The sequence below is a fragment of the Mustela erminea genome, chromosome 12 (genome assembly GCF_009829155.1).
Source record: "Mustela erminea isolate mMusErm1 chromosome 12, mMusErm1.Pri, whole genome shotgun sequence".
NCBI lineage: Eukaryota > Metazoa > Chordata > Mammalia > Carnivora > Mustelidae > Mustela > Mustela erminea.
In genome coordinates this window covers 79,828,567-79,856,193 of record NC_045625.1, presented here as the reverse complement: position 1 = coordinate 79,856,193, position 27,627 = coordinate 79,828,567, and the positions used below count along the sequence as shown (strand labels likewise).

The 27,627-nt window shown below is 41.3% G+C and overlaps 1 protein-coding gene across 1 annotated transcript in view; it reads left to right on the top strand.

Moving 5' to 3' along the window:
- Positions 1 to 27,627, top strand: part of TMC1 (transmembrane channel like 1) — a 382,443-nt gene that overhangs the window by 223,221 nt on the left and 131,595 nt on the right. Inside the window, exons 5-7 of the mRNA XM_032306873.1 lie at positions 2,392 to 2,719; positions 10,263 to 10,387; positions 14,316 to 14,707. Of these exons, the coding sequence (XP_032162764.1) occupies positions 14,638 to 14,707 (70 nt within the window). The 5' untranslated portion in view covers positions 2,392 to 2,719; positions 10,263 to 10,387; positions 14,316 to 14,637. The remainder of the gene's footprint in view (positions 1 to 2,391; positions 2,720 to 10,262; positions 10,388 to 14,315; positions 14,708 to 27,627) is intronic.

Genomic DNA, 27,627 nt, shown 5'->3' with positions numbered 1-27,627 from the left:
AGAGGGTTTCTGGGATGTGCATGTGTGTGTGTGTGTGTGTGTGTGTGTATGTTTCTGCACACGCTTCTGCTGTACATACCACCAGTATAAATCTGATTTTTAACTGGGAATATTTCACATGCTTCTCTAGTGTGGCCCAAGTGGATATATTTTTAGAAATGAAAAGTAGAGCATGTTCCAAAAGTTCCTTTCTTCTGCCATCAGGGACAGCAAGCCTTTATTTATAGTAATTTGAGGTCCCCACCAACCTTCAGCAATATTAATGGGGCAAACAGAAAAAAATTAAGCAGTTGATGATAAGATCATGTGTTATTTTACAGAGAACTTGATTTCTCTTGCCTTTGGAAAATATAGGCCTACTTTCCACAACTGTAATCAGAACGAATTCTTTCTAAGATTTCCCTAAAAGCAAGAATATGGTCAGTGCCACTGACCTTGGGTCTTGGTCTTCATGCTTCAAAGAAAAATACATACCTAGGTATCAGATCCTTTGAATTCAGTAATATTTATTGCAAAGGAAATATATATGGAATGGAAATATGCATATAATGGAAATACACAATAATAACGAGAAAGAGGTCTACATTTAGCCGCTACTATATGCCAGATTCTTTACATATATTCAGTACCTCATGTTCAAATAATCCTATAAGGTACGTATTATGATCACTCTTTGTTCCAGTGGAGTGTCAGAGATACTAGGTAATTATTCTAAGGATGGTGAACTGGCTAGTGGTTGAACTAAAAGTTTGAACTCTGGTTCCGCGGCCCCTGATGCTTGTATTCTTTCCACTCAGTCTCTCTCTCAAAATCCCGACAATTACTATGGATGACAGAATTGGATAACTAAGAAGGCCACGACATTTATTATTCAGCAATGTCCCCATTGAAGGAGGCAGTTCCTGAGCTTCTACTTTCTCTTAGGCACGACGGTAAATGATGTGGAATCTAGAAATTAAAGATGGGGTGTTCCTGCCCTTGCGGAAACCGTGGGCAGGAGGGAAAGTCTGAAAAGAATATTAGTGATTATGATGTGGAATGTCAGAGGCTAGGAGAAAGGTAACAGCAAGCGACTTCTGGGGCATGTGCGGTATGTGCTTTTGGGGTACATTAAAGGGCATTCCAGACAAGGGAACAGCATGTACAAAGTCAAGGGCTTGAGCGCTTATAGCTTATAGGAGAAACCACAAATTTTTTGCTTTGACGGCAAAATTGTAGTTACAGGTGACAGGGTGATGAGAAATGAGAATATAAGGTCTTGAGAATGGTGACATCAGAAATTCTACTTCGTATCACGACCAGAGACTTTCAAAATTGTCTTGATAAGATGGGTATTTTCCTTCTGCTTTTGATTTCTCTCTTTTGACAACACACTGTAATAGTCACGGTATTTTTCCAAAGAGGAAATGCAGTTAGTACACAAATATTTGGGGGAAAATAGGGTTACTGATTATAAAAGTAAAGAACAAAATTAACCCAAAGAAAGAATAAAGCTAATGAAAGTATCTGATATCGGTAAGGACAAAATGCGATAGGCATATTTGTGTTTTGCTGACTGGTCTATAAATTGATTCACATTTTTATATACAAACACGTATTAAGATGTTTCAAATGTTTATACTCTTTAATTCAATAACATTAGTTTTGGAACTCTATAATAACAAAGTTATTATAAATATTTATTGCAAGTCTTTTTAATGGTACATCATTAGAATCAGCCTAAGTAGCCATGGTACATCATTTTGATGCAACTTAATGTACCATTAAAAATTATGTTTATGAATAACATTTAAAATGCATTTCATACAATTCTAGCTTAAAAAGTGGGGTACTGAAATATATATATACATGCATATGTATATATATATTCCCCCCTCACTCCTCTATACTCTCTAAATGTATACATTAAAAAAAGAAACTGGAAAGAAATCCACAGAACGTCAGTGGTGGTATTTGGGTTTGGATAGTAGTACTAGAGATAATTTTTTTTCTTTGTACTGTTCATGCATTTTCCACGTTTCCTTTACTGAATTTTTGTAACTTTTATGAAAGAAGTATTACTATATATTTTTTTGTTGATGAACAGTAAGCAATATATGATAGAGTCCCATTTTATTTTATGTTTCCTGGTGTCTGGTAAACTCCTATCTATAGCTGTGGCTGGGTAGCAAGTGAATGATGATTTTTTAAAAAAATTCCCAGTATTGGCAAACTTTCTCTTGGCATAGCTCTGCTGGACTTGAGTGAGATCTTCTCTCCCAAGCCACTTGCCTCTTAGACTTTCTAGCAAGAGAATTCATGAAAAATTATAATCTACCATCTACAAGTGGCTACATGCCATAGGACCTACTAAAAGGCATGACTCTTTATTTTGTGAATGACCCCTCTCAGGATACAGTGCCTCACAGCTCGTCTCACATCGAATGCAACCTTCTTCCGCTGCTGTTCCCTCCAGAATGCATGTCTTTGGGAAGAAAGGAGTTCGGGGAAGCAGAGATGGCAGTCCAGTGGCTTGGAAAGTCCACCTTCCACATACCCTGCCTATTTCAAGACATCGAATCTGAATACCAGTCTGCTTGTCAGGAAGGAATAATTGCAAAAGACCTCAACGAAGCCTACGCAATAAGAGCGGGAAGCAAGAAAACACAAGTGTTGTGAAACAGGAGCACAAAGCCGCTAGGACAGAACGAGCCAAGACGAGAAGACATGAGGTTTGCGGGTTGGTGCTCTTGTGTCTTTCTGCCCCAGATCTTCCCTGTGCTTTTAATTCTGTCACTCATAAAGAATCCAGCAACGTGTGGCTCTTTGATTCTATGGCATATAGGAATGCATTCTTCGGGCCGTGTTTCTCAGCCAGGCATGATTTTGTCTCCTAGGGGACATTCGATGAAGTCTGGAGACAGTTTTGGTTGTCGCAACGAGGGGGCTGCTGTAGATGGCATCTGGTGTGCAGAGACCAGGGATGTGGCTAAATATCCCACAGATCAGAGGCCCAGCCACCCACAGAAAGAATTATTTGGTCCAGTGTATCAATAGGGCCATGACTGAGAAACCTACCCTTAGAGGGGAAGCCTAGAACTTCTGTCGAATTTTTGGTTTAATCAACGAATGAGAAAAATTATGGGAAAAATAGACACAAATATCAGCAGTCCTCCAAGCAGAATCTCTTAGGTCAGACATTTGCTGCTTACCAGCGTCAGCTGGTTTGTCTACTTTCTGAAGTTTAGAGATTTCACCAAGACATAGTTATTCAAATTCCTGTTATTTTCTCTTTCAAAACCCTATTTTAATTGCCTGGTGTGGGGATGTCTGAGATAGAGATCCCTTTTCTTCTTCTTTTTTTTCTTTAAGATTTTATTTATTTATTTGAGAGAGAGAGCACAAGCAGGGGAGCAGCAGTCAGGGGGAGAAGCAGACTCCCCACTGAGCAGGGAGCCCAATGTGGGGCTTGATTCCAGGACCCTGGGATCATGACCTGAGCTGAAGGCAGACACTTAACCAACTGAGCCACGTAGCTGCACCAGAGACAACCTCCCCCTTTTTTTTTTCCTGAGTGCTAGACCCTTTTCACTTACTCAAGACTTGCCTTGTCAATCCATTCTTCAGTCAATCCATTCTTCACACCGGTACTCCAAGAAGTACGAATCCCCCAACCCCCCGCCCCACCCCATGGTTGTATCTGCCTCCATCCCCTGTTCTGGAAGTGTAGCAGCTCCTAACAGCTTCATAGTTAGAACACCCTATTCCTCCGAGCTCTTCCCTTCTTAAAACTAACCTCTCTATAGTAAGTCATAACAATTCAACTGTGAATCATTCTAGCATCAGTATAGAAGACTAAATGATGACAATATTAGAAGACTTATTTTCCAAAGAGCACCAGGAAAGCCTCATGGCTTTTAAACATAGTCTATTTTCTTTTTCTTTCTTTTTTTTTTTTTTAAGGTTTTATTTATTTATTTGACAGACAGAGATCACAGGTAGGCAGAGAGAGAGGAAGGGAAGCAGGCCCCCTGCTGAGCAGAGAGCCGATGTGGGGCTCGATCCCAGGACCCTGAGATCATGACCCGAGCTGAAGGCAGAGGCTTTAACCCACTGAGCCACCCAGGTGCCCCCATAGTCTGTTTTCTACCCAAGATCCAACCAACAGTGTCAGATACATAGCTTGAAAATGATTCTGAAAAGCAAGTGGACAAATAAGTTTACTAAAGAATCCTAGAAAGTCATTAACAAAATCCCTTTTATTCTAAGTAGTCCAGGCCTTGTTCTTGGGTGTAGAAGATACTGCATAGATATTTTCATAACTGGAAAATCATACGGGAATGGGTATTACAGTAATAAGGAACCCCTGAATTTTAAAAAAAATCAATATAGCCTAGAGTAGGAATAGCCATCGAGTAAATTTTGATATGGAATCTGAAGGAAATCTTTTGAATTTCTGTCATTTTCAGAGTTTAGGTTTGAGGTAGTGTAGGTAATGATCATGTCCCCGTTCTAGAGACTTCATTTAGGACTCAGCTTAAATGTAACTTCTTAGAAAGCCCTTTCCTGGTATCCTGATGAAAATATGCCTTCTCTCCTCCCCCATTACCTTCCTATACTATTCCAATCCCTCTCTGTCCTATAATCCTGATTTTCGATCTAAAAAGATCTTGCTTGGGGCGCCTGGGTGGCTCAGTGGATTAAGCCGCTGCCTTCGGCTCAGGTCATGATCTCAGGGTCCTGGGATCGAGTCCCGCATCGGGCTCTCTGCTCAGCAGGGAGTCTGCTTCTCTCTCTCTCTGCCTGCCTCTCTGTCTACTTGCGATCTCTCTCTGTCAAATAAATAAATAAAATCTTTAAAAATAAATAAATAAATAAATAATAAAAAGATCTTGCTTACTTGCACACATTAATCGTCAATCATTCCCCATATGCTACAGTGGTTGCTTTCACTCCGTGAGTAACTGAAGCCCAAGAGCCTGGGAATTATTTTTAAATCCTTCTTTTCCTTATTCTTTCCTACAATTCTTCTGTTTCATTGGCCAGTCTCAAGACTGTTCTCATTCCAAACATGTCTTGAAGTTGTCTGCCTCCCTCGGTGTCCACTGCCCTTGCTCTAGTCCAAGGCCATCATCAACACTAAGTGCGCTGTAGGAGCCTCTGCCTGCTATCCCACCGCATCATACCCCTTCATAACCGATCTGCACAGAGGAGCCGGAAAAATGTAATACAAATACAGATTGTGTGTTCACTCTCCTGCTGAAACTGAGCCAGGTATAGATGGGTTCTCGGTGGTACTGGATGGCGGGTGAATGACAGCAATAAATGAGCAGAGAGAATGGATTGGCAGAACGTGTCCCTTCGCCTTACCTGACAGAGAGGGCTTGGGATACTAGGTTAAGGTCACAGCGCTACCACATGTCCGATTTAGGACCAAAACCTGATTTTCCTAAGAATGCTCAAGGGTTTATTTATAAAAGACACATTGCTGGGTGCCTGAGTGGCTCAGTGGATTAAGCCTCTGCCTTCAGCTCAGGTCATGATCTCAGGGTCCTGGATCAAGCCCTACATCGGCTGCCTCTCTGCCTATTTGTGGTCTCTCTTGTCAAATAAATAATTTTTAAAAAAAGAAAAAAAAATAGTCATATCTCCTCATTCTTTCTTTCTCTCAACGAATAAGTAGCATTTTATTTTCACACACAGTCATTGTTCATCTTGATTGGAAAATTGATACCTATTTACTATAATAGTTGTTAAATTACTGGAGAGCATAAAGAAATTAAGGAGTAATTCATAATCCTCCTCTGCATGAAACTCTTACTTTCATCTGTGTACTTTTCTTTCTCATTTTTATTTTTTTAACATAAATTAATCAGGGAATATAGAGCATTATGTTGCTGTGTTTCATTCCTGGGAAATAATGGCTGGTGATATTTTAATGAAATTTATTCTAATATTACAATATTTGATGGGTTTGCTTGCAGTTTGTAGGCTATGAATTTCCATAATGTATGGAAAGACATTTCAGAAGGTGCTAACTGTAAGTTTAAGAGAGTAGGCTTCCTAATTTTAAACATGGCCCGTGTAATTAATAAATATAAGAAATTTGCATACAACTCCTAATCCCCTGAATTCTAATAGCAACTGGCTCTAAGAACAGCAAAACACTCACAGCTATAGAAGCCTGTCTTAGAAAAATCCTTTGAACAAAAATTTTGCAGCTTTTCTATCAGGGAATGTAGCAATACCATAACTCTACCTATATATCCGTATCTATCTATCTTCAGAAACCACATTAATATATATAAAATAGCTGACATTTTCCCAGAGACTTTCTCTGCAGGTTGTTTTTGGAAAACAGCCCTGAAGTAATTTATAATTTTTTTTAGAGATTTTTATTTACTTATTATCTGAGAGAGAGCACACAAGCTTGGGGAGGGAAGAGGGAGAGACTCTCCAGCAGACCCCCTGCTGAGTGGGGAGCAGGGGCTCAGCCTCAAGACCCTGAGATCATGACCCCAGCGGAAATAAAGAGGAGGAAGCCTCACTGACTGAGCCACCCAGTCACCTCATGAAGTAATTTATAAACTTCATCACTCGTTTCCACATACTGGCAGAGTCACTCATGTGAAATATATGCTTAAAATGTGTATAATTACTTTAACATTTGTAATTAAAATAAGCATCCTTGCCTAATACATAGAGGAATACATTAAAGAAATTTTAACATCAAAGTTACGCTTTCTTAATTAAACAAGAAGGACTGTTTACTTTAAAATTACGTACATACTCAAGCTGCCTTCAAAGGTGATTTTGTTTTTCATTGTCTACATTTTAAAACGGCTAATGTTTTCTCATTGTTCATTTCAGTTCTTTAGGGGCTATCTGTCTCTCATTCCAGCAACACAAATCAATGAACCCCAATTTACATCAGGATCATTTTAAATAGACCAAAGAACTAATTTCATAGCCCAGTTTTTAAAAGCATTGTGCACCTGTATTCAAAAAGTGTGGCTCAGTCATGAAGCATTTGCCGTTGGCTCAGATCATGATCCCAGGGTGCTGGGATTGAGCCCCACATCGGGCTCCCTGCTCAGCAGGAAGCCTGCTTCTCCGTCTCCCACTCCCCCTGCTTGTGTTTCCTCTCTCTCTCTGTCAAATAAATAGATAAATAAATCTTTAAAAAAAAAAAGTATTTAGCATAATGTCTGGCACAGAAGAAACATTGAGTAGCATGTCTGACAATGTCTTTGGATCGCCGCTTCTGCTGATGACGGTCTTGATAACATAGATGAGGCTAATGGGATGCCTACGTTACGCACCACGACACCATCACCAGGTGACTGTATGTCGTAGCTGGGGGATTCCTGGGGAAATCATGGTTTATGTCCCTTGTCCCTGTGTCCTCTCCAGCTTCACATTTAGCTCTCTCAAATGTGCCCTAACTTGGGTGGTCAGTTGTCTGGTCGCTGGCTAAAGTGCAAGAGGAACCACGATGAGAAGGCCCTGGACACCATCACCCGTCTCGTGATACGGTCTCTGCTCTCTCCAGGCCGAGTGAGAGGGTGAGCGGCCTGAATGGCGGCAAGCTTCCCAAATGTGGCAAGGGACATTTAAAATTCATTCACACTTAACTTTGTAGATGAGGAATCAGACATTTGAGAAACAGATCACCCTTCTGGTCATGGTATTTTTTTACTCAGGATTTGATTTTGGATACAAATTTAAAGACATTTCTTAGACACGTCCACCTTCTCATTTGGCAGACAAGATGGACTGGGATTATGGTCACAATGATGTTTGCGGATGTGGACAAAACTAGTGACACCCGAGTGGCAGTCTTTTCCATAACTGCTCCGTGTGATTTGAGGTTGTAGGCACTACTTCCATTCTGGCCTTTTCTTTTCTCCTTTCTTTTCCCTTTCTTTTTCTTTTCCTTCCTTTTTTTTTTTTTTTTTTTTTTCCCCCTTCAGGGTTTATCTAATCTGTCAACTCAGAACTGTCCAGGTAATTTCTTTGTCACCCCCTAGTCCGGCCCATCTGTTCCTTCTGTAGTTTGTCAACACACTTCAGTGTAGTCCTGTAATAACTTGAAATTGTGCTCACACTGTCTTCTAGGTTTTCATGACCATGTCAGATGGCACATGTGCACCATGTCACAAACTGTCCTCTTCACCATCCTCACTTAGAGAAAGCTAAGTGTGTCTCCAGAAACTTTTGGATTTAGTACTGGCTCTATAATTTGTGGGGCTTAGTGAGAATGGAAAACAGAGGGCCTCCTTTTTTAAAAAAATTACTAAGAATTTCAAGATGGGGGCACCTGGGTGGCTCAGTGGGTTAAGCCTCTGCCTTCAGCTCAGGTCATGATCTCAGGGTCGTGGGATCGAGCCCCACTTCGGGCTCTCTGCTCTCTGCTAAGTGGGGAGCCTGCTTCCCCCTCTCTCTCTCTGCCTGCCTTTCTGCCTACTTGTGATCTCTGTCTGTCAAATAAATACATAAAATCTTTAAAAAAAATTTCAAGATGACAGGGCCCCTGGGTGGCTCAGTTAGTTAAGCACCTGCCTTCAGCTCAGGTCATGATCCCAGGGTTGTGGGATTTAGTCCTGCCTGAGGCTCCCTGCTCCGCAGGAGTCTGCTGCTCCCTCTCCCTCTGCCTGCTGCTCCCTCTGCTTGTGTCCTCTCTCTCTCTGTCAAATAAATAAATAAAATACTAAAAATAAAAAAATTTAATGTTCTGCAGGAGCAGAACATTAAATCAAGCACTTGTCCCTTCTATTTCTGAAGTCCTGTGTCCAAAGATGCTGCACCTGTGCAGTTGTCCCTGCTTGCAACTTCCATCGATTAATTTCCTTCACTCTCCCTTCCAGCTAACAGTTACGGGCATTTATTATATATGAGGCACTATGCTGGCTATTGGAAATAAAAAATATGCTTGCTTTTAGATTCTAATATCCCTACTTTTTAGATTCCGATGGCTAATATCCCCATGAGGTAGATGAAATAACACACACATTTTGGCTTTATTTTTGTTTCCTTCGGATCACATGCTCAGCTGTAATTTCCTGTACATCAGCCTTAAATTGCCAATCCTCTCTGCCGTGTTCTTGTGATCTCTGTATTAACTACAGGAACCTGGCAGTCTCTATTTCCCTGGATCTCTTACCATCCCATGCTTTGCCTGTTCCGTTCCTATAGACCAGTTTGTTCACAGCTGGGTAACAGATCATGCCAATAGTAGAGTTTGTTGAAATGAGTTTGAGGCGAGGGTTCAAACTCTGATGTCTCCAGGGATTGGGGAGGTAATATGCCGTAAAAAGTAAAACCACCACATAGAGATTGACTCATGATGGCAGAGAAAAAAGATGCCTACTCAGCCGCAGAAGATTATTGCCATGTGAGATGTGGTCACAGTGTTGTCAAGTCTTCTCAAAGAGAAGTTAGAAATCTAAAAAACTATACGAGATGCTCTTTTTCTGTTGCCCATTAATTTCATTTTTAAAAAGACTCAGTACGGGCAGAGAAAAAGAACCGTGCCCCAAAGCTGACCCAGGAGATGTCAGTTTCTAATTTTTGTTTTTGGTCAGGTTTTAGAGATACGATTTGTATGTAATTAAATTCACTCTTTTATGTGTGTAGTTCTAAGTTTTGACAAACACATTTGTGTAACAACCACCACAAGCAAGATATAGGACAGTTCCATCGTCCCCAAAAGTTCCTTCTGCCTCTTTGTGGTCAGTTTCTCCAGCTCTTGAACTACTGGTACATTTTCTGTCTTTATAGTTCTGTCTTTTCCAGAATGTCACAGAAATGGAATTGATAGCATGTAGACTTTGAAGACAGGCTCCTTTTACTTAGCATAAAGCATTTGAGGTTTATCCATGTTGTTGTGTGTATTTGGGTGGTTTTTACCTAATTTTAAAAGATATTTCCCCTCCTTCCCTTCCTCCTCCTTGGTCTAACTTCTAAATCTGTTCTTTTATGGATTGAACATTTGGTGTTACCTCAAAAAAAAAATCTGCCTAATCCATAGTCTTCTATTTTTTTTTCTCTAGACTTTTTTATATTTTTAGGTTTTACACGAGGACTGTGGTCCATTTTGAGTTACTTTTTGTATAAGGTCTAAGATGCAGATTGAAATTCTTATTTCAATGTATGTCCAATTGTTCAGACAGCATTTATTGAAAAGACTCTTCTTTCTCCACTAAATTGTCTTTGCACCTTTCTTGAAAATCCTTTGACCATATGTGGGTGGATTTATTTCTGATTTCTCTCGTCCTTTCCAGATGCTTTCCATAGCCTGTTGGCTTCTCAAGTTCCCTGTCAGTCTTGGGACTCTCCTACAGCCTCTACCCATCCCTGGGATTTAGTTTGTCAGTTTCCCCCAGATCAGCAATGGACTCCCAACATCGTAAGTGTCTTGTCTTACAGTTGGCTTCAGGATGGGCATACCACGTATTGGGGGATGGACTGGGGTATCTTGGCTTTCATTCCTATAGTGAATGTGGTCTGATCAGGGCCTTCAGAGACAAGACAAACAGATACAGTCCGGAAGGTCGATTTGGCGCTGCAACCTGGGTGTTCTCCCCCAGGAGAATACAGTGTTTCTATCTCTCCAGTACCAGAGAACATATTGTAGCATTGCCATCCTATAGTCAAACTCTGCAAACTTCTATCAGTGAATTTGCCTTTGGGTCAGAGTAATCAAGCCAGTACCGAGGGGAAAACACCAACTGAGAACCCCGGCCAAGAGTGGTAGCTGGCAAGCAATATAAATTGGCTGGGGGCCTAAAGGAATAGGAGAAACTATCTGAGAATGTCACTGAATAGGTATTATACGCCCTGCCCATAGTGTTTTCAGTAGCCCGGGACAGCTGGTAAAAGAAGGCAGATGGTCGTGGCCATTGACTGTGGACTACCAAGAAATTAAACAAGGTGATGACCCCATCAAACAGCTGTGCCCCACATTGCATTTCTGACTCCAGAAGGCACTGTGGCAGAGACAACAGAAGGAGAGAGTACCCCTAGGATTTCAGTCCCAGCTTTGGAAGGGGCAGAAGCCTGATTATCTCATACACCACAGCTCCTAGCCCTGTCTACAGCGCTCCTCCAGGTAAAGCCTCTCCTGGAATTACAGCACGTTATGGGAAAAGCTTTCTTCCTCTCAACAGATGGGCTGAGAGAGTATGTTCCACTGACCCTCTGCTGTGGCTCAGACTCCCACTTTGGTTAAGTGCAAGGCTGTTTGCAACAGGGTCACTCTGCCCACCAGGCCACTATCTCTAGAAACTCAGGCCCTGCTGGGTCCTGCTGAGTATGCAGAACCTCCAAATGCCCTTCTTCTATTCCTTTGGTGGCCCCTGCAGAGAGCCAAGGAGGGAAATTGCTCCTGAACCCAGGTGTACAGACCGGTCTAGTGGGGCAAACCACCCCAGGCACGTAGTCACTATTTAGCCCAACACTGACACCATCTGGATGGAAGTAGAAATGAATCGCAGTAGCCAATAGGCTGGGCTCTCAGCAGTTTGGCTGGTGATGACTACTCCTGCGCCGGTCATTAACCCTTTCCCCTCAAAGCTAGGCTACTGAAAAGGATTAACCTTATGGCTTGGACAAGGGGTATATGATCATGAGTAAATCCTCATAGGGGCAGGAAACGTGGAAAGACATTGGGTTTGCCTGCGAGAGCCTGATGCAGTCCTTACATTTCCATATTCTGGCTTATAAGGCATTGACACACCCTGGCAATCAGGCAGCCCATGCCTTAGTGTAGGCATAAGCCCTAGTAAGTAACCCTTCAGTAGATACAGCAGATGGGGTGCACGGGAAGAGTAGCCACTGGAGTGTGCCCAGGTGGGATGGCACATTGCCAAGATGCTTCATGGCTCTTGAAGTACAGTTGCCTTGGTCAGTGCAGTAACAAACAGCATGTCCTATGTGATCTGAACAGTGCCCAAGGCCACTACCACAAGAGTCTGGGGGTCACCCACTGGAGTTCTCAACCAGCGAGGGATTGGAAAATTGATAATATTGGCCCCCTGCCTCCCAGGGAGGGTCCTAAATTTGCCTTGGTGTCTGGGTATGACTTATCTGGCCCAACCCCAGCTTTCTGCTATTGCCACGCAAGTCAGGCTGCCACCATTAACGAATTAGAGAAACTGAGTCCCGTGTACGGATACGCTTGCTGAATGGACAGTGATAACGCTCATGATGTTAAGACTGGGCAAAAGAACATGACATTGAACAAAGATGCCGTTGCCCCTGTAACCACAGTCGGCAGGTTCGCTATCAAGGAAAGTCATGGTAAAGCAGCAGATTAAATTACTAATAGGTAAAACCACATTGGCTGGCCAAACGAAAGTAAATCCCCTGCTGAAACACACATTCTAAGTGTATGGACGTTGCAAGAGACAGTCCTGGCCCCGACTCTCAACTGTGGATCAACACACCACACCGCTGAAAACACCACGCCCCGTCATGCCAGGGAGAGAAGTTTTCTCCTGGAATGTGCAAGAGGACATCCCACCTGGGTGGGGGAGTTACTCTGTATCCCTGAGTGGGGAGGAATTGCTCAGTTTCTACCAGAGCCCCACTGTCCTGCTGTAAGCTGGACCCATTGAAACGCAGCCTATCTGTAAGGCGATCATGGACCTTTGAAGGAGGGGGAAATATGGGGTCCTAGTCTAGCATAGTCCACCCCTAGTCCATCTCCTTATGTCTGACAGTGCTGCCTCCTGGGACCAACACGCATGGTGTGCACAACCACTTAAGTTCCTAAAGCTGCAAGCCACATTAACCTCTAAGAATCAGACCACAAGGGTCATTCCCCCAGAAGGGAAAGCCTTCCCGTATAAGTTCGTACTGAGTGTCTGTCTTTTTGACTTTAAACTTCTGTGGCTCCTGTGGTATCTAGTCATTATGGCAGAAATGTCTTTCTACTATGGACCCATTTGTATGCCTGACAAAGGAATCGGTCTAACTGCTGGGTATGTGGGCAGGTGTCCCTCTGTAGCTCTGCAGGACAGCCCTGGTGGGTATCTCCCTGCCAGGCTGGGGATCAGAAGGCACTAAAGCAGTACATTAAGGGAGAATTGGCACTAGGATTGCCTCTAATTCATGATATTATTATTATTATTTTTAAAGATTTTATTTATTTATTTGAGAGAGAGAGAGAGAGAGCATGAGAGGGGAGGTCCGAGGGAGAAGCAGACTTCCCATTGAACTGGGAGTCCGATGTGGGACTCGATTCCAGGACTCCAGGATCATGACCTGAGCTAAAGGCAGAGGCTCAACCAACTGAGCCACCCAGGGACCCCATGATATTATTGATACTGACCCAGACATCTGGTTTCTGGCACACACTATTAATAACATTGGGGATAGGTTTTTTTTTTTTTTTCTCCTGTCAATCAGACTGTACAGGCAGCCTATCTAACTGCTCACCAGAGTGTCCTAAACATAGGACCACTATTAGAGCAGTGGGTGGCGACATTCAGATTTGGGATGGGTTCAGGTAGCTTACCCCGGGTATGGAACATTTGCGCACTCATGTGCTCCTGTGTTGAGAACAGAAGAAACTGCTCTAAACAGAACCAACCCAGTTGTACCAGGAATACAGGATGGATATCACCAGAACCACACAGTCATTCCGTCACATTAAAGGATATAGGCGGGGTGGGTAGTGACGGGTCACGCTGCTCAGGTATTTATTGGGTGACCCCAGGTTGGTCCCAGTGGTTGTGTAGCACAGATCTTTGGACATGGTTTTCATCGGGGCGGTTGGGTTGCTGCACCCTGGGTTTTCCCTGGAGACAGGGAGAACTCACCTGACAATAACAAGAGTTGCCAATTTCCTTCTCAGGGAATTGTGCTGTTGTTCCAATGGTACAATCACCTGGCCACCATCTTTCTTTTCTGTATTGACTGGGAGGACATGACAGCACAGACAGCAGCCCTTACTAATCTCACCCCACAAGCCTTATGTGACAGCTGACAAAGTCTATCCTTACCAAACCCTGAAATGTCTCTAATGAGAAAAGCTGTCCTCCGAAATAGGACAGCCTTGGTCATCATTACCGCCTCGCAAGAAAACAACCTGGGCCATCATCTCAGCAAAATGTTTTGTGTTCATAGCTGAGGAGTCTGCTCCGGTATCATCTTTATCAAAGCACATGAGGATACAAACAAGCACCCCAAATGATCTGACCCTCAGCCTAGCGCAGACTTAATAAATCAGTGCTTTGGATCACAGGGCTCTCGGCGGGGGAAAAAAACCTGTTACTTACTTTGGGAATCATTACCTTAATCTGTGTATCTTCCTCTGCGGTGTCTGCCTGCAGGTTCAATGAGTCCCCTCCAAGCTAATGAAGCCCCAGCTGAGCATCAGGGCTCATTGTGAAAGACGGGAAATCTGTAAGTTCCCAAGAGCCAGTCGAGAGGGGTGGAGTGTTGGAGGAGGCCATGCAGAGGTCAAGACTGCTGGAAGACCCTCCAGCTGGTCCCCGGGCAATTGGAAGCCCCGCCCCCTTCCCCTATTTTTCCACGTGTGCTCTCTGCCTGCCCTTCCCACGGTTGGAATGGCGGCTGGAACTGTTTTCAAGGACACAGTCTCGAGAGAGCAACCCGTTGTTGAGACCCTTTGAACCCCACTAAGGCCTCCGTATGAACGGTGAAGACTTTGGTGGTCATGTGCAGAGATTTACTTGTCTTGAGGTTGCCCCAGACAAGCCTCGTGAGTACTTAACCTTGTTTTTGTGAAATTGCCACCTACCGGGATGCCTGGGTGGCTGAGTGCCTTGAGCATCTTTCTTTGACTCAGGTCATGATCTCGGGGTCCTGGGATCCAGCCCCGAGTCGGGCTCCCTGCTCAGCGGGGGGCCTGCTTCTCCCTCTCTCTCTGCTCCTTCTCTCCCTCCGCTACCCTAGCTCATGCTCGCTTTCTCTCTCAAATTGCTGAACCTTAAAAAATTTTTTTTCAAAACAAAACAAAACAACCTGCCATGTACCCATCTTCAGTGCCCTGCCTCTTCCGTCTCTCCCACCAACCCTCCTTGGACCCGGGCCTGTTTCAAGTTCACCCCGAGGAACTCCAAGGTTTCGGACCAATATACCCTCTCTGTTAGTGGCCTTGATTTGTATTTCACAAAGATGAGATTTGGCCTTTCTTCATATGTCTGTTGGCTATTTCTTTTCTTTTGTGGAAAAACCTTTTACATTTTTAGTCGTTTTTTATTCTTTTTTATTTATTTTTATTTTATTTTTCTTTTCTTTTTCATTTTATATCTTCATGTGTGAAATGTTTTTAAGTCTTTTGTTATTTTTTTTCCCTTTTGGTGTTCATGTCTTGTTGATAAAGTCTGTTTTTAATATTCTTATGAAGTGCTGTGTGAGATATAAATTTAGTTTCTTTGAAATGTCTTTGGTGAATAGAATTTTTTAATTTTAAAACAGTGGAATCCATCAATTTTTAATGTGATAATATCTGTCTTTAATATTTTTCTTTTAATATTCTTTTAATCTTTTTTTGCACAATTTCTGGATACAATATTTTTGTTATTTTATTCATGAATTTGTGATGGTTTTTATTAGAATAGTGTTCAATTATATAAATTCATATTTAATATCAATTAAATTACATATTATTCTCACTCTAGGTTATATGTCCAGTGATTTACAATAACATTTCTTGATGTCTTTATAAATTCTCAGGTTAAGGAACCACTCTGGGCATCTTTTTTTTTTTTTAATTAATCTTTAAGATTTTATTTATTTCAGAGAGAGAGAGAGAGATAGAACACAAGCATAAATGGGGTGGAAAGGAGGGGGAGAGGGAGAAGCAGACTCCCTGCTGAGCAGAGATTCCCCATTCGGGGCTCTATCCCAGGACTCTGAGCTCATGACCTGAGCCAAAGTCAGAGGCTTAATCGACTGAGCCACCCAGGCATCCCTGGGCATCTTAAATATAAGTTCTTAGATCAGCTCTACCCTCTTTCACTGTTACAGTTAAGACCTAAGTGTCTGAATAGGGAAAAACTAGGCAAGTGTCATCCTAATGGAGCTTTGTTTTAAGCCACAATTTTGAGTGAGCTACACACTACTTTGGCTAGAATCTACGTACTAATGTTTATGTGCTCAAAGGGTCAGATGTGTGCACAAATGCATTCGTGAAGCCAAAAGCTACTCTAGGGTGAATGTGCCGTGGGGATCCATTTCAAAACACTGCTTCCTCTTGCCAAGGTCAGTGGCTATCACCGAAGTAACCAGAGAATGCCAGTGTCCTCGCTCTCAAAAGGCAGTCTCTTTTGCAACATTAAATTACAGCACTTTCTGCCCCTTCCTTTTCTTTTCAATGGTAGAAATCTTTTTTGTTTATCATTTAAAGTCAAAGATGACCACCTTTCTGTGAGAAGATTTGATAAAGAGAAAAGTTCTAAAATTGTGTTCTGCAACTTCCTCTTACAGCCAATTTTATCCTCCACAAGTTGAGAAAATAAATACAGTGTCTCCAGGTTTCCCCACATTGGAGGCTGGGGGCTACTTTGAACACTCCATAGCCTTGCACTCACCTGATCCAGATGTAGGAGCACCTTGTTTATTGCCTCATTTCATTTACCAAGTACACTTGGTGGTCAGGGTTTCTCCGTAAGAGTCAATAAGAGCATTGCCCAACACTCACACTGCCCCTGGTATCTGTAATTCTGATAAAGCCCTAAAATGGAAGGCATTCAAAACAAGGCAGGTTAGCTCCTACACACGGGGCTGAAGCCAAATTTGCTTTGAATATAGCTTACACGATCAGTTTAGTTTTATTTCAGACATGAGCCCCAAATACAACCCCTTTGACCTGAGTACTCCATCCCTAAATGGCAAACTAAACATTCATGAAAATTTAATGGTGAGGAAATTAGTACCTTCTTATATTTCAGACTGTGAAATGGCACCAGGGAGCACTTTCAGCGACAGGCAGAAGTGTGTGGATGTGCTGGACCAAACGTGAAACATTTGTCCCTTCAACCTGTCATCGTTAAGTCAGCTGGCAGCTAAGACACTCTGAGAGGACACCGCCACGATGCCACCCAAGAGAGGTATTTCAGAATAAAGACCTGATTCTTGAAGACTCTACCTTTCTCAGAGATTGGGAACTTTGAATAGTGCTCCCCCCCAATTTTTCTTCCCTTCATTTTATATTTCTGTGATTAGATATCTTTTGTGTCTTGAGTAATTGGAAAGGGCTTATTTTTTCCCTCTAATCTCTTTTCTTTAATGCGCATAAGCTTTCACCAACTAGTAAGTGCTCAGACTTCCCTTTCTTTCCTTCGGGGAGACGGTGAAGGAAGCAAAACACACTGAGGTTTAGCCAACAACTGAAATTGGACGTTCTGTGTCAGATTGGTGTGGGGGGCAGCGTTGTGAAGGGGACCAGTTCTGCTGCAGCTTGTGAATTAAATATGTGCACTTCGTGAATTAAATACAGCTCTGAATTAAGGAAAGCTGAAAAGCTGAGGGAAGAGAATTAAGGCAGAGAAAGTGAAGAAAAGAGGCATAAAACCCTAGTGTGGGGATGTCTGTGAAAGGCTGAATGATGCAACGGCACCCAATTTTGGTTGCTGTGACTCCACAGGGGTACATTCTCGGTGCCCTGGAGAAGCGTGTGGCATGTTTGGCCATCAGCCTGTGATGTTTATGGAGCTCACCTTGGCTATGTTTGCAGCCTCACTTCAGTCCCTAAAAGACAAACTGGTAGAATTTTCAACTAGGGAATAACCTGGAAATACATGTTTGCTTTTCAGCAATCCACATGGCTTTGCTCCTGGTCTTCTCTTCCACTGACTTGTTGAAACTTAGGATGGAAAGTGGAGACAGAGATTTCACTTAGAGATAATCTGTTAAAGTCACTGAGCTTCAGGCTTGTGTCTTGAGAAATGTGAGCGGAATCCTATTTAATAAGCTTAGTAGTTTTATTGACTTCAAAACATCTGGACAGGCTTAGGAATATTCATTATCAGAGTAGGTCAAAGTTTTCAAAAAACAAAAATAAAAATAACCACTTTCTTGAGGCTCTACATGTATTTCCAAAGAAAATGTTAGAAATGGTGCAGAGACGCCTAATTGGCTTTTAATAGGGTAGGATTGGTTTTCCATTAATAAGGACGGGGCTTAAATCTTATTAAGATGTTCGATTTCAAACCCTTTAGGATTTTCCAACCTGGGGTCCTCAAGTTCTTGGTTGTAGTAGGCTCATTTCAGATCTAACTCTTACAGAAACTTGGAATAAGGCTGCACAAGCTCTCCTAGGTATCAACCATTTCATTAAATGAGTAAGGTTGGAATTGATTATTCTTGCTGTTTATTCATGCTTTTATGAATCATTTATTAATCTTACTGCTTTCATAACAACAGATGTTTTAAAGTTTATTTTGATAATGAGTGGAATATATGTTGCAGAAAATGTGTAAATTTTAGAAAAGCGTATTTTTAAAAAAAAACAAAAACGAAGAATCACACCACAAATAGGTTACTATGGCCGTATGGTTTTCTTCTTCCAGACTTTGTCTATGAAAGTTATGTTTGGTTTATATTTAACAAAATGGATTCAAATTGGTTGAAACACAATGAATGTTTTTTTAGACAATGGTCTGACTTCATAAGAAATGAAAAGAACAATAGCATTGCCTATTTTGGTTACATAATATCATAGCATAATAATTGTGTCCATTATTAAGTGCTTATTACATGCCAGGCTCCATATAATATGTGGTGATGAATTACCACTATGGTTAGATGTGAAGGAATGACAAGGGATATCTTAACCTTGATGGCTGCCAATTCAATACACTGGGAAGGACATAGCAGGTCAGCTGGCAGGTGCACTGCTCAACATACTGGGCTTCTCCAAATAGGGCACAAGGAAAAGCTGTGCTTATGGGTAGCCCAAGAAATGAAGAAAGGCAAATTGATCTGCTTAGATCCCCCCATCACCTGTTTTCACCTCATGGAGTTAGCACAACACATTACTGAGTTGTGTCACCTGCCCCCTGTACCAGGGCATCCCTGTAAGATGCCAAATCCCACATTCCATAGTGTGCTGTTCCAAGTCTGGACATGGCAGAGATCCTATCCTAACACTCTAGGCCGGCAGGTAGTTGACTCTACTGTGTGCTTTGCACTTCAAGGACAGGTGATTGGTTAGGGCTGGGATGCTGTTGGAGCCCAAGGAAGCATTGGAAGGAATTTGATGAAGCACATGAAGTTTGTGTCTGGCACAGAAAGGAAGGATTCCAGAAACATTTAGAATATGGAAATGCTAGTACTTGGTGAGAGTGAATGTGGGAAGATGAGGGAGAGTGAGCTGTCAAAAATCGCTCTCATGATTCCGGGTTTGCAGTGGAGTAGAAGGAAATTCCAATAAGTAAAAGACTTGGCAGGGTGGGGGGTTGGGGGGAGGGGAAAAGGTTTGGTTGGGGGTACGGCTTGATTATCTGCAAGTATTTTGTGGTTCTAGAGATTTTGGCAACATCTGAGAGTTGAAGTTCCTAGAATCACATAACTTCCCAGGAAGAGTATGTAGCATAGCAAGGAAAGATGGACAACCATGGAGCCCCAGGGGGTCAACTTCTCCATTTAGGGGCAGATGGAGGAGGATAAACCCAAGGAAGAAACAGAAAAGATGGGTCAGAGGGTTAAGAGGAGATCCTACAGAGAAGAAAATCACAGAAGCTAAGGGAGTGGAGAGTTTCCAGGAGGAGGGCTGAAGGTCAATTCAGAACATAAGTACATTGCAAAGAAATACCGTGCAAGATACAGACTAACTGTTTCTTCAAAAAAAAAAAAAAAAAAAAAGATAATTTTGGGTTGTAAGTTAAAATGTAGTCATGTTGATCTCTCTCTCTTTGTTTAGAACAGATTAACAAAGTGTTAACTAGAAAATCCCTTAGAAAATTTCCCTCAGTGCATGAATAGATTGTGTTATTTATAGATAGAAGCTGCCTATTGCTAAAATAGTGCTCCTAAATGGCTTAAATGGAGTAATGGTTACCAAGGCCACTTGTAAACCCTGAAATGACATGCAAGATAAAAGTGGTGACCATTGTCACGTTGCTATACTATTGTTTGAGCATATGCTTCCCCCCCAACCCCCCGCAACAATGCAAAGATAAACCCCAGCTCTGTTTAAATTCTTCAAGCTTCTAAAGTTGTGATGCTCATATGGACGGTGTCTTACTATATTTAAAGATGAATAGATATCATTTCCTAAAGAGAGAAATAATATACATAGAAGTGTTGGAATTATAAGTTATTATAGAAATTATAGAAATTCCTTCTATTTATTTATTTATTTATTTATTTAGTCCCTTCAACAAACAATGCATTTGATTCTTTTCATGTGCTCTGAGAAGAATGTGATTCAGCAGAGTCCTCCTTGTCAAAGAATTTATAGATTAATGTATTCGGGGCAATACTGAACGGTTACCGGAACAAAACCAGAACCAAAACATTGCTTTATGAGGTACACAGGGCCTTTAAACATTAGGAACACTGATGCATTTGTTTCTCACTGAGCCTGTGATTTCAGGATTTCTCTGCAGTGGGCAGCACTTCTTGGGTTTGAAATGCCCATCAGTGATGACCAAGGGATGATCTGAATGATAAATTATTGACACTCTTTTATTTCCACTTCTTTAATTCCATTTGAAAAGCCAGCCTTGTTGAGATACCATGTATGCATGATAAACTATACACATTAAAAAGGTACAATTTAGGGGCGCCTGGGTGGCTCAGTGGGTTAAGCCGCTGCCTTTGGCTCAGGTCATGATCTCAGGGTCCTGGGATCGAGTTCCGCATCGGGCTCTCTGCTCAGCAGGGAGCCTGCTTCCCTCTCTCTCTCTCTGTCTGCCTCTCCATCTACTTGTGATTTCTCTCTGTCAAATAAATAAATAAAATCTTTAAAAAAAAAGTACAATTTAACAAGCTTTGACAAATATATACATAGTACTATAATGACCAACACAGTCAAGACTTCTTCCCCTCCCAAATGTTCCTTACTTAGTTCTCTTTGGCATAAATCCATACACTCCCCCACCCCCCCTGCCCCCCCCCCCCTGCTCCACCCATACACTCCACCACTGGAACCAAGCGATTGCTATGCTGCTTTTCTGTCATGGATTACTGTGCATTTTCTAGAATTCCATGTAAATGGAAACAGGCAGTAGGTACTCTCTTGTGCCTGGCTTCTTCCATTTAACCTCATGCTTTTGAGATTTACCCACATTATTAGATATCCCAATAGTTTATTTCCTTTTATTGTTGAGTAGCTTTCCATTGTATGGGGGTACCACAGTTTATCCATTCACCTGTCGAACATTCTAATTGTTACCAGTTTGGGGTCATTATGAATAAAACTGGGGTGAACATTTGACTAGAAGTCTTATGTGAATGTATGGATTGAAATTGCCGCATTATATGGCAAGTGATTGATTAACTTCGTAAGTATCTGCCCAATTCTTGGGGCTCCTGGGTGGCTCAGTTGGATAAACCTCTGCCTTCATCTCAGTTCATAATCTCAGGGTCCTGGGACTGAGTCCCCTGTGGAGCCCCCCCATCAGGTTCCCTGCTCAATAGGGAGTCCGCTTCCCCCTCCACCCCTCCCCCCTCTTTCTCTGCCCTCCCCACTCATGTGTGCACACATACACATGCATTCTTTCTCTCAAATAATAATAGTAATAATGCAAAGAAACTGCTCAATTCTTTTCCAAAGTGGCTATAGAATTTTGTATTTTCACCAGCGATGTTTGAGAGTTCTAGCAATCCACACATTCTCACAAAAAGTTGATGTTGCAAGTAAATCTTAATTTTAGCCTTTTGAGAAAGTGTGGTAGTACATCTTTGACTTTCATGTACATTTTCCTAATGACTAATGATGTTCAGCATGTTTTATGCTATTTGTTTCTTTTGTCCCATCTCTTCGTTGTTCTTTATTCTCTTTTCTTACCCTTTTCTGGATTAAGTGTATTTTTAAATCCTTCTGTTTTCACTATTGGTATATTAGCTGTATCCATTTTTGTGTCTCTATTTGAGTAGGTTTACAAAATGCATCTTTCGCTTAATCACTTTGTGCCTTCAAATGATGGTACATCAATTTACAGATATTTTAAGAAACTTAACTGTAGTATGATTTCATTTTCCCCTCCTGTATCTTATGTTATTTTTTTGTACATTTTGCTTCCATATATACTATAAACTCCACAATCTATCATTCTTATTTTTGCTTTAAACATTATAAAGATTAATTATATTTATATTATATTATATTATTATATTATATTATATATAATATATATTATAATATATTATAATTATATTAAACATTATCTTGAAAGAAATTTGGAAAAATAAGAAGAAAGGTCTTCTGTATTTACCCATATATTTACTATTTCCAGTGCTTTTTTCTTCCATATTTCAGATACAATTTTTTTTCTTCTGGAATCATTCTTCTTCTGCCTGAAGAACTTCTTTAGTATGTCTTGTAGGTCAGATCTGTGGGCAAAGATTTCACTCATGATATGTATGTCTGAAAGAGTCTTTACCTTAATTTTTTTTTTTTTTTTAAGATTTTATTTATTTATCAGGGGGGGAGAGAGCAAGCACAGGCAGACAGAATGGCAGGCAGAGGCAGAGGGAGAAGCAGGCTCCCTGCTGAGCAAGGAGCCTGACGTGGGACTCGATCCCAGGACGCTGGGATCATGACCTGAGCCGAAGGCAGCTGCTTAACCAACTGAGCCACCCAGGCGTCCCTACCTTAATTTTCGAAAGATATTTTTTGGTGGGAATGGAATTCTAGGTTGATAATTTTTTTTCCTTTTTCTTTGGTTTGTTTTCCTTTTCAGTGTTTTAAAAGTTTCTCTCTTAAAAAAAAAAAAGTTTCTCTCTTTCATAGTTTCCGATGAGACGTCCATGATCATTCTTATCTTGTGTCACCTTTTTAAAAATTATTTTTATTAACATATAATGTATTATTTGCCGCAGGGGAACAGGTCTGTGAATCATCAGACTTAACACATTTCACAGCACTCATCATAGCACATACCCTCCCCAATGTCCATTGTGTCACTTTTGTCTGGCTACTTTTATTGTATTCTCATTATTACTGTTCATTCTGGCAATTTGTTTATTCTGTGCCTTGTTATAATTTTATTCATCTCTCTCTCTCTCTTTTTTTAAGGTTTTATTTATTTATTTAACAGAGAGAAAGAGATCACAAGTAGGCAGAGAGGCAGGCAGAGAGAGATGGGGGGAAGCAGGCTCCCCACTGAGCAGAGAGCCTGATGTGGGGCTCTATCCCAGGACCCTGAGATCATGACCCAAGCTGAAGGCAGAGGCTTAACTCACTGAGCCACGTTATTCATCTCTTTTTCTGTTTGGAGTTAACTGAGATTTTTGGACCTTTGGTGTGTAGTGCCAAGGAAAAAAAAATTTTTTTTTTAAAGAGATAGAGTGCACACATGAGTTGGAGAAGAGCGGAGAGGGAGAGAGGGAGAGAGAGAATTCCAAACAGGCTCTGTGCCCAGGGCAGAGTCCGACATGGGCTCCCATGGCCCTGAGATCACAACTCAAGCTGAAATCAAGAGTCAGACACCCAACTGACTGAGCCACCCAGGTCCTCCAGTTGCTATCAAATTTATAAACCATTTTTGGGCATTATTTTCTCACTTTTTTCTGACTCCCACTTCTGGAACTTCAATTACATATACTTTACATAATTTAATTTCATCCCACCAGTCAGAGATGCTCTTCAGTTTTTTAAAAATCTTCTATTTTACTTCTTCCATTTTGGGTAAAATCTCTATCTTCAAATTTGACGCTCTTGTCTTCATTGCTGTCAAATCCACTATTGCGTCCGATGTATTTGTCATTTTAGAGATCTCTTTTTCATCTCTAGAGTTTGAGTTGTATTTTTATAATATTTTTATGTTTCACCCCATGTTCTTAAGCACATGGAGTATATTTATAAGAGTTGGTTTACTGTTAATGTCTGCTAATTCTGTCATCTTTGGCATTTCTGGCATTTCTGGTGTCTATTGATTCTTCTGGTTGCTCTCCTGGTTGGGAAGTATTAATTTCCCAACTTCTTTGTCTGCCTGGTAGTTATTTTATTTGCTGCTGGAGATGTTGAATTCTACATTTCTGGGTCCTGGATATTTTTGGTATTCCTTTAAATATTGTTGGATTATATTCTGGGATGCAGTTAAGTTACTTTGAATTAGGTAGATACTTTTGAGTCTTGATCTTAAGCTCTGTTAGGGTGAGCTCAGAGTAGATTTAGTAGATTTAACGTGGTCTAGACAATGACTTTCTAAGGGCTCTAATGAATGCTCTGTGAACTAGGAGGTTTCTCCACCCTGACTACTGGAAAAGTTAAACTGCTCCTGTCTCTTGTGAGCTCCAGAAATTACTCTGCTTTCTCTTTTCTTCCTTTTATTTCACCTCACACATTCTACCTGCTTTGGGCTCCCTGAAAACAGAACTATGTCCCCTCAGCTCAGTGGGATCACAAGCCTCTGTTTGGGTCCCCCCTCTCTGTGTTGCAGCCTAGAAACTCCTTAGGCAAAGTGATCAGGCAATGTCAGGGAGCATCTCATTTGTTCCCCTTCTTTCCAGGGTCCCTGTCTTGAGCTGTCTCTTCAGAAATGTCTGGAAAGAGATGTTCCATATATTTCATTTGGCTTTCTAGTTGCTTAAGGTAAGGGTTAATTCATTCCTATTTATTTCATTGTGGCTAGAAGCAAAACCTCAGTACTATGTTTATAGTATGCTTTGACTTAAGTATTTGAGGATTCCTTCTAGTTATCAAAACTTTTAGATGATCTAAGCAGATAATTGAGAACATCTTCAAAACATCTTTCTCCTTTGGAGAATTTTCATGGGCCTGGTCTTTACTAAAGATATGAACTTCTAGTATCTGAATTCCATATGCCAGGATTCATAAATATGAGGTTTATCTATATGGTGTGTTCTAATGGGGAAAAAAGATGAAATTCCACTCTTGTCTGATGTCTTTATAGGTCTTGGAGAGACTTGAAGCAAGAATCACCAAGTCTATAACTCTTTACTAAGTGAGAAGTTAAAAGGACCCAAACCAGAATGGCCCTAGACAATGACCATACCCCTATGAGGAAGCTGAATCTCTAAGGCTTTTCCTCCTGTGACATATTCCACAACAATTGCTCCAATTTGGAGCAATTTATCCCTAATACTAACTAAATATCTCATGTTAGTATGTGAGAATTCTTCTTCTTCTTGGTTGTGGTATGGACAGAAGTCAGTTCCCATCAATGCAGACATTCATAACAAATTATTAAATTGTTTTCTTAGTCCCCCGTGTATGAACAAGCTGTGTGCCTTCAATTTTAGCTCATTTAACACAATGTTTATTGTTTGTTGAATATGACAAAAAAAATGACATCAAGAAGCTCAAGAAGCATTTTGGGGGGAGATGAGACAAAGACAGAAAATGTTAAAAAACAGTATAAGACCATAATGAGAAAGAGATTTGGGTGCAGGATAGGAAGTAACAGTTGAATTGTAGAGGCAATACTATGCACTTTTTCTCATTTCAAATGCTTTCATCTTCTTTTATGGCTCTCTAGTGAACATTCTTCAATATATTCCAACCATTCCTTAGCTGCAGAGCTGAAACATTCAGAAGATACAGATTTGATGAGTTCTGAGTATGTTTGGATGATTACTTCAATGTTCTGATTGCTAGCGATCTGTCTGTGCACCCCAGACCTGCACTTGTTCTTATCATACCATCATAGTACTGTCTCTTGGCAATGTGGGTCATGGAACAAATGTTGGAATCATGCAGGCCTGGGTTTGGAGCTTTGCCACCTTTGCAACATTTAGATCTTGGGAGGGTGTATTAGTTAAGGGGGATGACTTGGTTGAAGACAACATATTCCAGCTTAGTTAGCTCAAGCTACAAGAGAGCAGGGGGTGACTTACGGACCCCAAAGGCAAGAATGAAGTTGAGTCGCAAGCTCAGATAGAACCTGAGACTGTGACAGTCCAGGAAATACGCTTCATTCTTCTTTCTGGATGCATATGGTCTTCTCCTTCTTACAGTAGACATGACAGGTAAGGCCCAGGCTGAGAGTGACCAAAGCCTTCATTTTCTCAGCCATGCTCGTTGTTGTTTATGTCAGGGTGCAGTTCACAGAAAATGTTGGGGAGGTGGTAGAGAAGTTCCCATAAAAGCAGAGTAATTGGGATGATAAAATGATGGTTACTTTCCATAACGAATCATTTCACCTCTTTTAGTTCAACTTACTTATATATAGGAGGTCCTCCATAAATATTAACTCAATTCTCCCTGACTTCCTTTCCAGTTGGTTTTCATTCTCTGTCCTAGACAATTTCCTGCGAAGAGTATACACGATGTACTGCCCACAAATAGGAATATGTCTTCATAAAACAAGTTACATTTCCATAATTTATCAAGGCAAGTATTCATATGTTCCTCCTGGACCACATTGGTGCTGTGGAAAGTAACAGACTGGTTTTGAAGATATTTCACCCACGAAGGTTGCTAGCTGGGGTGAGGTTGTGTAGAAACAGAGACTGCCTGTGGGGTGACCTCCTGGGGTGTCCTTTGAGTATTGCAGGAGGCCCTCAGGAAAATACATTAACAAAGTCAAGAAAACACAGTGTGATGGTTCCCTCAGGGTAAAAGGGGTGGTTTTTGAAGAACTCATAGACTTTCTGATGCAATGGCCGTGCATGGCCACCACAAGACATGGTGACCACCCAGTGTGAGTAAAGATACTTAACACCTTTTGCCCTTCTTTTTTTTTTTTTAAGATTTTGTTTATTTATTTGACAGATCACAAGTAGGCAGAGAGACAAGCAGAGAGAGAGGGGGAAGCAGGCTCCCCGCTGAGCAGAGAGCCCGATGTGGGGCTCGATCCCAGGACCCTGGGATAATGACCTTAGCTGAAGGCAGAGGCTTTAACCCACTGAACCACCCAGGTGCCCTACCTTTTGCCCTTCTATTACTCATTCTAGTATTCAGGCCAGAGCTGGAACCTACAAAGTGAGTAGAAAAGGCAGTATAGGTCAGGAGAAATGGTCAAAGATACGCTTTCATTTCCTTCCCCATTTAGGTTTCCAGGCCTCAGTTGCTGGCATGAGTAAGGAGAGGGAGAAGCCTTGAATAGACTTGAGATTGCAGTTTTAACTTCAACTAGACTGGATATTTTAATAACTTACTACCACAAAATGGGTATAAATTATCAAAGTGAGGTGGTTCTTAGAACTATAAAACCTATAGAATCTGTCTAAAATATTATCCGGGGCTGGGAAAATGAAATCCAGTGGAGTTTGATTTAAGGTAACATATATTTACCCTTTAATTAAATGATTTACACTTATTGAAGTGAATATAGTTATAGTTAGTAGAGCATATTGTAGATTTTGATGGAAATACTCAGTTCTTTGTCTTAAGGGAACTAGTTAAACCTTTAAGCAAGACAGCCAAGGAATTGCTTAGGGGGTGGTGTAGCTCAAGCTCCATTCTCTGTGCTCTGTTCTGTTCCTGGCCTGATCTTAGCTGAGATCTCTAGTGATTCCTGCTTATTTTTAACCTATGACCAAACT